Genomic DNA, 12,106 nt, shown 5'->3' with positions numbered 1-12,106 from the left:
AACTAAAATGTTTTGTGTGTTTACTTGGGTGTAAAATGTGGCTATACTATTTCTTTAAGTCCAGGAAAGGACACCAGCCAAGAGAAGGCAAGGGATGTTTCCACAAAAGCCCAAACCCAAACCAACACGATAAAGAGGTTACGGACAAAGTTATTTACTCTCTATTTATATAATTCACTGCCTTTTGCATAACAAAATATTCTATTTAATCGGGATGTCGTTAAACACCTTCTGAAATCATATTTAAACTCCACCTGCTTGTAACCTCCTATAAAGGGAATGGAGGTGTGGAAGGGCAGAGGTTTTCCTCAGCTGGAGAAGAATGAGTTGTGCGGCTGGTTCAGTTTAATCTGTTACATGTCTCATTTAGTTATAAATGCAAACTACATACAAAATGCAAACTATCCACTTCGCAGTGGATCAGCATTTCTACTTGTGTATGAAGTACACTACACTCTCTTCCAAGTTAAAATCAGCCTTATTCCCAATGATGCCCACAGCAGCTGCAATGCAGCATGAGTGAAAAAAAAGAATAAAATGCAGTAATTCAAACTGGTCTTTCCCAGTAGAGACCCAGAATTTTCTTTGATTCTTGCCCTTCTTATTAATGGCTTGTCCCTTCCCCTCCCATGTTTCGCTACAAAAATCAGTAATTCAGCAGGAGTAGATTTAATCATTCACCATTGGGGGGTAAAAAGATAAACAGATACCAGTAAGGACTCTTGAAACTCCAGAAAAAAAAGAATGTTTAATTAGCATATAGGCACAACACCCTGCCTGATATGCCTTACTAACAATACAAACCAATAACCTCAGGTCAAAAGATAAGTTACAATACATGCAAACACATCTGGATTGTGCACTAAGTAACATGTTAGATATAGGTACATCTGTCAGATAAACATACATCTATCCTCCTAAAGAACAAAACTTCAGAGACTATTTCGAAAGTAAAGGTACAACAAAACAACCATAGTTGAGCAGCGTATCGGACACAAAGCATCCTACACAGAGACATTTGACCTTTGGAGGCAAAAACTGTAACAGGCAAATAGCTGAGAGCCAGATCCCCAATTACTTACTTATGAAAAGCTCTCAGTGAAGCCTAAGGTATTATCAGAATGAGGTCTGAAGGATTTTGCCCTTAATGAAGAACAATTATGAGTGGGTAAAAATGTCTCTATTGGTGAGAATTTTAAATCATATACCTAAGTTTAATGTTGCTGATAAGAGTGAAAAGAGGAAAGAGTGAGTATTGATACAGATAAAACAATGCTTTTGTAAAACCCTTAAAATAAATAATGATTATGAAAGAAAATCTGGGATAATGAACATATCCTGAAATAAAAATCAACGTGGTTAAAGTTAATAAATACTTTAAATAGTTATGTTCCTCTTGATCCTACAGAACAATAACCAGTATTAAGAACTAGGAAAGCAGAAAGAGGACGAAGACCTCCTCCTTATTTTTAAACAAGGGTGATCAGCCCCAGTATCATCTCTCACTATTAAGCTACACGTTTGTGTGTTACAGGACTAGCCGAAAGGAAGGGACGGAATATACACTTACTGCCACTGTAAATCCAACGGATCTATGTTTTCTTCCACATGATGACTACTCATGACTACTCATGGCTCAGCCCACTAACGATACCGGAGAACTGGGTGGGGGGAGGAGAGGGACAGGGGGAGCGAAGGCTGGGGTGAAGGCAACTCTAACCCCGTATCGGTGTGTGACGAGTGCTCTCTGTCACATGGAAGGGGACGTGTCTGTGCTGCCGCCCAGGTTTCCCAGATTAACTACGGGCTGAATCCGGGCTGCTACTTACGCAGTTACAAAATACTGCGGAACCCCCCTCGGACTTTGCTGGCAAAGTGTGCCCACTGCCGAAGGCAGCGGGTGAAATACGCTATCCCCATTGCAGCTAGCCAGCCCGTACACCCTGAGGCGTCTGTGTCCGGAGAGAGCCGAAGGGCGCAGCCCCTCCATGGTGAGAACTGCTGCTGCATCTGACTGGCGCAGCAGGGCTGAGGAGCGAAGGAAGGCAAGTAGATAGGCGCTTCAGCCCTTCTCTTTCTTAGGAATCCTGAATCAGCTGGGCTTTTTCAGCTCCAATTGCAGAAAAGCAAGCCTGCTCTGCTTCCACGGTGTTAAAAGCTATAATGGACAAGATCCTCAAAGACAGCAAGATCACGATGACGAAGTCCTTACTTGGAGACATCCTCCCTAAAACACCAGAGACAAACAGTGGGTGTTTTACGACTGGGATTTCTACCTCTATGTGTGATATGGCTGTGGTGGAGTGGCACGGAGAAGCGGGTAGCAAGGAGCTCCACAACCCCTGTGCGCTGTACAGGGGGATCACTGCACGAGCTGGTTATACAGACGTACCAGGCGAAGCCTCACACCAAGCAGGTCGCTGCTGCCTACTCGCTACTGCCACAGCTCAAACGCCGCGGCAGTGCTGTAGCAGAGGCACTCGGGCCACTTGCACGCGAAGCACACAACCCGGCTGCGGGGCAGACACGCTCCCCGTGCAAGATTTCTGCAGAAAAGCCATTTCCAGCCTGGGCTGGGGCTGCAACGCCGGCCGGGGTCGTGGATAACACCATGCGTGCTCAATTCTTTGAGCAGTCACCTCCCACGTTTTAATGAATGCATTGTACCCCCAACCGAAAACATTAATATTAGTCATCAGCAAACCGAACATTACTGTGACCATAACCCTTTTCTTGTTGCTCTGAACACAAAACAAGTATCTAGTTACTCTAGTGATTCTACTCTAAACTGTGACACTGACCCAAGAGGTAACTTTTGGCATATAAATAGTGGATGCTTTTCCAGAGGGGCTGAACTACCACATTGTCTACTGATTTTATGATATGGATGCTCAGCACCTCTGAAAAAAACCCATGTCTAATCCTTTGTCTTCCTCTCTGTCCATTTTTAATACTGCAGCACGAGCACAGCACCACCCCTGCGCATTGCAAGCCTTAAAATGCATTCAATGTTCTGAAATGCCGAAGAACCGATAAATGCACATGGAGCACAAAACAATGAACCATGAGAAGAGGAAACATGAAGAATTGTACCCTGTAACCCTAAGAACATCAAGGAGGTTTGGTAAAATGGGGTACAGGCAGATAAAGCAGCAGTTAATAGCATACAACAGAGATGCCAACTGATATTGACAGTTGTTACACACTTTCTTTGTTAACAGAGAAACAATAAAACCAAGTTAAGAAATCACCTTTTGGACCACTTTTTCCCTGTTTCTTCATTAATTCAAAGATTTTTATGAAACTACTGTATGGTAACTGCTTTTGTACAGAAAATACACAGTAAATTGGTTTTGTGGTCCAAATAAACCATGCTTTTTTTTCCATATCATGCATTGGGATGCAATCAGCTTCTTGTCAGTCATTACTGAAAAGAACAAGCACATTTTTGACAATAAAAAGCTTCTACAAGTAACATTTTCCATGTTCATTTCTACAGCAATCAATAGCCAGAACTATTTAAAAGGCTTCTGGAATTTCCTTTCCTGTTACTGTCTGCATTTCTAATTGAGGAATTTTCCAGTATTTGTGACGTTTCCTCATGCAGTTATTTACAAGGAGATGGTCCTTGTGATGAAGAACCTTAATGAAATTTACAGTTGCTAAGGTACATTTATAAATGCTAGCAGTTACACTCAGACAGAACGAATGGAATTTATTGTGCAGCTCTGGGCTGGGCCAGCGATATAATTAAAGTGCAAATAAAGACAAAAACCACAAGCCAGGCAGATCCATTTTTCATCGCCAGTGTTAAGAAGCATCATGACTGTGGTAAGAAATGTCAGATCAAATAGGCCTAGGTCACAATCTATTTTAAACATCTGTCTCCCTGAGAGGATTTAAGGGAGGTATACAGTGATATAGCCCTATTTCTTCAACTGGCTGAGTATCATTGGAAAAGTAAGGACACTTTTCCAGCCAATTTTTTTTCAACAGTGCTAATACCTGCGTTTTATACTATGATGCACTTTTACAGCATGCAATTGAGCTCACTTTCCATGCAGCTACAACAGGCCACTCTTGATCAGGAAAATTTAGGAAGTAGCAACTAGCTGTAGAAATGACATCTATCTACCTGGTATGTCGCTAAAGCATAGGCTTTGAAAACATTTACAAGTAGCACATTTTCTTAAACATACGCCCATATGCAAATGATAAGTACTAGCTCAGATAAAAATATATAGTTTGTGTTTGCTGGCATTCAAAGTTTGCCACTTATGTGAACAATTTTAGAGCTAAGTCAGTGCCGAATGGCTGAACAAAAAATAGACATTTTTCAAACCGCTGATTCCACGTAAATCGGAACTGTCACTCCAGCTCCTACTGTTCATTGCTGATCGCTACCCCTTGCCAGACCAGACATGTGTTTCTCTCCACAGTGTGTCCAGAAAGTGCTCTGTAGCCTGACTTGTCAGAGAAGCTGCAGGAGGTGCAGAAAAATAAAGTGCCTTTTCCAGGGCTGTGTGCAACATGACTAACCATCCCACTGACTGCATGTCCGGGTTTATTGAGTCTCAGGTATTTCCTTGATATTTCCTTCCTAACGTCGTATTTCCCAGCTGAAGCTTGCAAGGTTGGCAACTATTTACAGCTGTTCAACTAGTTCATTTGCTTCCCATGCTGTAAATACTCTCATTCTGTATTAATGAAAAAATATCTACAATTCATTTATAGGTAAAATCAATTGCCTTAGAAAAGACTGACAAGACATTTAAAGAAGGTAACATTTTATAAAGGGTAGCAGGAAATGTATAGCAAGTATTTTGAACAACTACAGAACTGAAGATACTAGATGCTGCCTTAAGGTCACTCCAATGTAGCAGATGACTGTTAAGATCCTGTGTTTCAATGACGTTAACGCGGTATGAAGAGATCACTACCATTACTGCCTCAGCGAATGGACAGTCAGCCATCAAACCAGACCACATCACAGCCATCTCATTTTGCTCATTTATCTTAATATACCTGAGTATATTATCACTGTTTAAATCTGTCCCCTTAATTTGTCACATACGAACGCTAAAATGAGTACCCATTCACAGGGAAGTCTCCTATTTTCCATTAAATGCATAGTCCCTACTGAAAACATTATCTTTGCAAAGCAGCAATCACTTGATCCAGGTAGGAAGCATCTTTGTCTTCCACCTCCGATGCTCATTTTCTTTGCCTGAGAGGGAAATGCTGTGAGGCTCTGTATCTCTTACTGGAAAAGAGAGCTTGCATTCTTCTCCATATTTCCCTTGCTGTCTTTAGGACTTGGCATGCATAATTTTGTTCATTGTACTAAAGCTTTCTGTAGACTCTGAGGCAAAGCTGGCTCTTCAGGCGGGGAGTCTGGGTTCAATCTTTAGGGAAAGCTCATACAAGGTATCTTCGTCTATGATGAGTGTCTTGTCAAGTAAATAGTGGGTGACCTGGAATGGAGAAAACACAGATGAACAGACTGTACGTTACTTCCACAAAAATTTCTCTGCTTTCCTCTTCAGCCCATTTTGGATCCTGAGATTCCCTCACGTTGGTTTCTTGAGAAACACAACAACTCGTTTGAATGGTGTAAAGCTGGACCAGCAGTGCTGCAGGAATCAAGCATGGCCTCTTAGGAATGGGCACGTCCTCAGCCAGGTTACCTAAGCCCAGGTTACTCTTCTGGAGTCTGAGATGAAATCTTCCCTAACGGCACGGACTGGCTTTGGGAAAATTTTCATTGCTCCCATGAGGGACAAGGGGAAAAGACCTGCAGGATGCACACAGCATTAGCAGGTGCTCAGGCCACCTCCTGTCCCCTAATCCCGGGATTCTGGGATTCCCTGGGGAATCACGCTTCCAATTGGGCAAGGAGAAGACATTTCCCTTTGAACCTGTTCCCTAGTACCCCAGACCCACGAAGGCTGCAATCCCGAGACAGCTTCCAAAGGAGGGAAAAATTTGCTTCTCTATACAGTGTCAAATAAAGAGTTTCTGCCCGGGTGAGAGTACCGCAGCCCCAGAGCACCCGTCCGTATTTCTGTCTCTGTGCGTGGGAGCAGAACACATTGATTCTTGCTTTCAACAGCAGCTGTAGCTTACAACTAATTGCGGCCACAGCTTTGACTTCATTAGCAGGTAACAGTGCCTAAGAAGAGCCTTACCTTCTGCTGATGGTCTATGCGGTAGGAGGTCTGCTGGAACTGGCGTATCTCCCTGATAATATGTGAGATCTTTCAAAAGAATACACGTATATGAGTAAGTACAACTGCATTTTGACTTCAGCTAAGCCACATAAGGCAAGAATTTTGCCTCAAATTATGCAATTTATTATGGGAGAAGGGAAGGGAAGGGCAGAGATCTTCTCCTAATGGCTTCCAAGGATTTCACTTCCCTAAACTAACCATCTATTGTTCAGTCAGCCTCACGTGAACCACCTTGTCTCTCCTCACCCCCCATGCTGATTACCTCTCTTCTCTTTGCCTCGAGTGACTGCTGCAATGTGTAGCCACAAGAAGGGCACTAAGATGAGATTAGAAGAGGAATTTCCATACTTTCCTCTGAGGAGTTGTTACAAAACATTGTGTGCTAGTTGGAGAGAAATCAACTTTAAAATGCTTTTTTTAGATAGACCCTAGCACACATGAAAAGAAGACTGCGATTACTGCTTTCTGATGAATCACTACATTCCTTTAATTTTGGTTATTTCAAAAAGTCTTTTCTTGCTCCTTCACGAGCTTTGGACAGCTGCTTTTTCTGTCTGTCGTTTCTCGGATAGCAAATTGAGGGTAATTCACCCTGTAAAAATATTCAGTTTACCAGAAGGTGGTGATAGAAGACTGGATCAAGCAATTGCTTTTAAATAGCTACCTATCTTGCATGATGCCAAAATACTTGTAGGTCTTAAAAGTTAAATTCAAAGGAGTTATAATTAAATCAATAATTAATGCACATAACGTAACACCTGTTGGGAAAGCACATCAGGAGCTGAAAGTTACCATTCTCATTTTGGAAAAATTGACAAGGCCTTCCTCAGTAAAGTTTGGTGTCCCTTCTTCAATAAATGCCAGGTCCGTCAGGTACATTCCAAGGTAGGGAACGGCAGGTGGGTTACAACTGTGAAACAAGAAATCATCGTATTTGCCGGTAGCTAAATTTGCAAACTAATTTTTTTGTAGCTCGCACAAACTCTTTATTACTTAACATACTTCTAATCAGCAGGTTACATTCACTTCGAAGACAAAGAGCTTCTCTGACTTCGCTTGAGTTGCATTTGCGTTTGGCAAATGGAATGTATTCTGTCCAATATCTAATATTAATCGCAGATAACCTTTAGTAAAAGGTAGAACGGTAACATGACGGAGTGAGAGAAAGGACAGGTAAACTCTGGAATCTGAGAACACCTTCAAGCACACTTCAGTCCTACAAACAGATCCTACACACAAGTCATGTAGGCGTCTTAGGATGCATGTATGGGCATGTGTGAGTGTGTGCACGCGTGTGTGGAGATATATACGCATATATATGTATATACATGCACATATATACATATACTTAAACATAATACACATATGTATGGATATATGCATGTATATACATATGTATATGTAAATGTATACCTATATGTATATACTATTCTGCCAAAGTCTTCAGTCCTTCTCAACAGTAAACACAAGGAAGAACGAGAACGATAGAGAGGCAGAAAAGACGTTCTAGAAAACTGGGAACAGAGACCCTAAAGAAGAGGGATTTTCAGATTTTCTTTTCTGGGAGGGACAGGAGGAATGGGATAACGATTGTTGCTCCCCTAATGCAGTAGTCACTGCTCCACGCTCACTGATTCTTGCCTCAGCAGAAAGAGTAGCACACGTGGTTTTCTGAAGCTCTGGCGTAAGAAGAACGCAGAGTGCTGGCTGTACTGTCAACGTAGGCAGACCGCTGACGGTGCTTAGCAGTGCATTTCATTCTGGGTATTTTTTATATTATGAGGATGACTGTTGTACACAGGCAAGCAATATATTAACTGAAAGGTGTATAAAAATACCTGTTCATATACTGAGAGTAAAAACATTTTTAAAAAGGTGATTAGCTCCCCAACAATATTTTTTACGTAAAAATTGACTAACTTGAACTATATATATTTTGAAACATTCCAGTAATTTCTCTAGTAGTTAAATTCTTTGCTTCTCTCAAGATCATTTAAAGTAGTGAGTTGTACCACTCAATCCTGGAAAGCCGACTTCAAATTACAAACTTGCAAAAATAAAGGTTTTACACAGACGCAGCTGGACTTGATCCATAAACTGTAGAACCCTTGTCACAGTATATTTTGGATACCAAATTTACATAAGGTCAAGCACAATTTGTCAAATTAATTAAAGAAAAAATATTGAAGGACTACTGTACAAAAAAAAGCAGGCTGTTTTCCAGGGTAGCAGAGTACAGGGGGCTGGGAGGCTACAGGAGAGGAAATACCACGGTGCATTTGTCCTGTCCTAAACTTCTTATCTGGAACAAGGACTCTTTGGAATCCTGTTATCGTGTAAGAACTTTCATTTATAAACCTACCTTTACACTTATTGAAAAAGTTTATCAGTGTAAGCAAAACCCCAACAGGGAACATTCACACAGAATAATAGTTTAATTTGTTTCAGTGGTTCTCTGGAGATATTATATTTATCTACCGGGGTACTAAATCACAGGATATTCAGCAAAACAATAATGCCAAAAAGAATAAACCCATAATTTAAAAGGTTATTAGGTAAAAATATTATCCAATATTATATTAATTATTAAAGCTTAATCAAAGCCAATTCATCTTTAACATGTACTATCCACTGCTTATAACAGAACACAACTGTATATTGTAGGGAAGCATACTTTTTGAGTGTTTCTCTGAGGTTTTTAAATCTTCCTTCAGATGACACAGTCTTCTGAAGCTTGTCCATGAGAGCTTTTGTCTAGAAAGAAAATGCATTACAGATGTCATTGTTGTTGCACATAAATGACTGGGATTAGATTTTTAGAAAAGGTGTCACCAATTAGCATCTTCACCCCATTTTCAAAAGTAGTAATGTACGCATTAGGAATTTAGCTTTATTGTAGTTCCTAGTGCATTTCTGAAAATGGAGATTAGGCAGCATTAAACATTTTCCTTTGAGTGATACACAGAACCTGTATCTACGCTAATATTATGAGCCTGCAAATCCAGGAAAAAACACAAGTTCATTAAATTAATGGTTACCAATTCCGTTTACTGTGTGTTCAAGAATATTAGCGACTTGATCTTACATGTTGCCGAGGATCCTCAGCTGCGATTACTGAAATTAGTGACAGTACTGTCCTGCAGCTTGCACTAAGATGGTTTTGCCTCCAAGTTTCTGATAGAAGCTGAATATGTATTTGAAAATATATTATTACTGTCTTATACAAATTACTTTCAGTGGGCACCATCAGAGTCCGGTTACTTGATAAGTGAAATAAATTTGCTTTTCAGTCTATTTATGCTATAGAGTTGAGACAGTATAGAGAATAATGAGAAATTTGTCATTTTTGAAACTGAATTTCCAATTAAGAGAAAGCTGTAGGCAGTAACAGACACTTTCTTTTCCTTCTAAATGGCAGGCTGATGAAACACTCAGTTATGTTTCCAATAAGTACTGGAAAACTTTGCAACAACATTAATCTGATGGTTTTTTGGTCTTTTTTTAATTGAGAAGTTTAAAAATCAAACAAATTCTAAACATAGAATTTTGTGGAGGTATATTCTTTTATAACAGTTTGTATTGAAAGGATTTTAAACACATTTTTAAATAAAAGGACGGAGCACCGTTTATAAAGCGGCTGAGAGAAACTTGACTGGAGAAGGCAGTACAGTCAGAATGTATTTTAAGTGGATTTCCTTGCTTCGGCTGCTTTGACGCTTTGCAAAAGCTGCAGAATTATACGGAGGAGGAAATGAAATGACAAAAGCCCACCTTTTGCACGTCAATTAGCCAGATCTAACATGGGCAGCCCAAAATCTTCCAATTAGCTGGAGTGAACTCTGTATCCAAATACTGCCTGACTTAGAAGTGATTGGCTCTGTCCTACTGACCTCCTTGCTCTGTTATTCCACCATACTAAAATATTCTCTCTTTTTTTTTTTTTTTAAATAGTAGAAAACTGAGATTCAAATCAACCAATTTCTTCAAACCATTTAAAACAGAGAACATAAAAGACTGGATACTCTTCATCCTGGCTAGTCTTTTTTTTCGCTTGTCTTATTTTTGTCACTGACAGTCATTATCACAGCCTTAGCCACGCTGCTGACACTCTTGGTAGCAAGGTAAGGGTTAAAGGGAGGTATTCACTGCATCTAAATGGGCCCCTAAATGGCTGTCTACAGTCTCTTTCTGGGTATCAAAAAACTCACCACCCTGAGAAGAAGCGCTGACCTTTCTACCGACTTTCTGCACAGGCAGGGAAATACGTCCCCTATTTTAGGCACCTGAGCTGTCTTTTGTTATAGGTAGTATCCGCATAGATGTGTATATCTGAAAATACCTAAATTTAGTCTTCTCAAATACTTCAGTACTTCAGGCTCGAGTTGTAGTCTTAGGCAGCTGCTGATTCAGTTGAAATCTGTTTGATCCCACAGATATTTAATTAATGATATCATAAAAAAAGGATAAATGAAATACAAAAGACCTTCACATGAAATACCAGCACCACTTGGTGCTTCCAGCAAATAGTCAGAGTATTATAGAAGTAGAAATATTTATGGGAGAAATCCGATCTCAACACGTTGTTCTCTGAACAGCACACTGACTAGAAACCCTACTTGTAATCACATCTTTCTTACCTGTTTGGATACTTTACCCCAAGTTTTCTTAAGTCTGTAGATTGCACTTCTGTTCAAGGCTGACGTGATTTCTAACACACCATTATAATTGTGCATACATCGACAAATATCGGCTACTGCTACCCACTTTTCAATCGAGTTGGCCCGGGAGCTGACATCAGCGTAATTCATGATTTGGGAGGCAACGAGGTTACTCATCTGACCAGACAAAGTGGACGAAAATTAGGACATTTAAATATAATCCCTTTCAACATACGATTATTTAATGAACAAGGCAGAAAAGTCTAATTCACAACAGAACTTATGGTTCTCAATAAAATCAGAGAAAGTGTATTCAGAACAGTGTTGTAGGGAAGTCGGGGGAGTGATGATATGAGAGAGTTAAGTAAGAGATGCAATGGGGAGTATCTCCAAGCCAACAGTAATAAAACTGGTTGTGAAGTCTCTCAGTAAAATTCAAGGAAAATGGTAAAAAGCAAAGATATGGTTGGGGATATAAAGGACATTCACTAAACAGAATCAGTGTTATATTTTCATTCTCTGGAGAAAATTTAGTTTCTTCTGTAAGCAACAAGGCATTTTAATAGAGTTTAAAATGTTCTACTCCATTAAATTGCTATTGAAATGCTGAATACCAATTATTGAAAACGAGAATTTTCTCATCCTTTGATTTAAAAGGTTAATCACAAAAAGACATTCAGTCACTACTAGATAAGAAGTTACATCAGATTGTGGAAAAAAAAAAAAAAAGATATTTTTCTTCCAGAGGTCATAGACAGTGTCAATAGAGTTCCTAGAAAGCAATCTATATTTAAGAGTACTTACATCATTAAAATGTTGACTAGTTTTCATAATATAGGGTGTTCTCTCATTTTTATCCACCTTCATCCAGCCCTGCCCAAGAAACTCTCTAGACAATGAGGGGAGAGAAAAGAACCAAACAACAATGTCCTTAATAAACAGTACAGAGTCTCTGTCTGAAACCGTAGCCTAAGTGGATTTCGAGTATACTTCATTTTGTTAGAAGCTAATAACATAGCTTTACACCAATTCCAGCGTTTCACTATACCATTTTTAATGCTGCCTGAAGCAGTGAACACTACAAAGAAGACTTATTTTTCTTTTAATCCCCTCCCCCAGTCCCCCCCATCCTAATTTTCATCATTGTGATCCTATTTGAAATTGGTCTTGTCAGCTTAACATGGTTATATCCATGTTAAACTGCTGTATGAATGAAGC

At 39.9% G+C, this 12,106-nt stretch overlaps 1 protein-coding gene across 2 annotated transcripts in view; it reads right to left on the bottom strand.

The window, feature by feature from the left end:
• Positions 1-729: 729 nt before the first annotated feature.
• Positions 730-12,106, bottom strand: part of RASGRF2 (Ras protein specific guanine nucleotide releasing factor 2) — a 131,764-nt gene continuing 120,387 nt past the window's right edge. For both annotated transcript variants that reach the window (XM_074570633.1, XM_074570634.1), the window contains exons 22-27: positions 11,693-11,777; positions 10,868-11,065; positions 8,905-8,984; positions 7,023-7,140; positions 6,189-6,257; positions 730-5,474 (exon numbers count right to left, since the gene is read on the bottom strand). In XM_074570633.1, coding sequence (XP_074426734.1) covers positions 5,382-5,474; positions 6,189-6,257; positions 7,023-7,140; positions 8,905-8,984; positions 10,868-11,065; positions 11,693-11,777 — 643 coding nt within the window. In that variant the 3' untranslated portion in view covers positions 730-5,381. The remainder of the gene's footprint in view (positions 5,475-6,188; positions 6,258-7,022; positions 7,141-8,904; positions 8,985-10,867; positions 11,066-11,692; positions 11,778-12,106) is intronic.

This window comes from Larus michahellis, chromosome Z, assembly GCF_964199755.1.
Source record: "Larus michahellis chromosome Z, bLarMic1.1, whole genome shotgun sequence".
NCBI lineage: Eukaryota > Metazoa > Chordata > Aves > Charadriiformes > Laridae > Larus > Larus michahellis.
The sequence above is the reverse complement of the archived record's forward strand: the minus strand, read 5'-3'. Positions and strand labels throughout refer to the sequence as shown.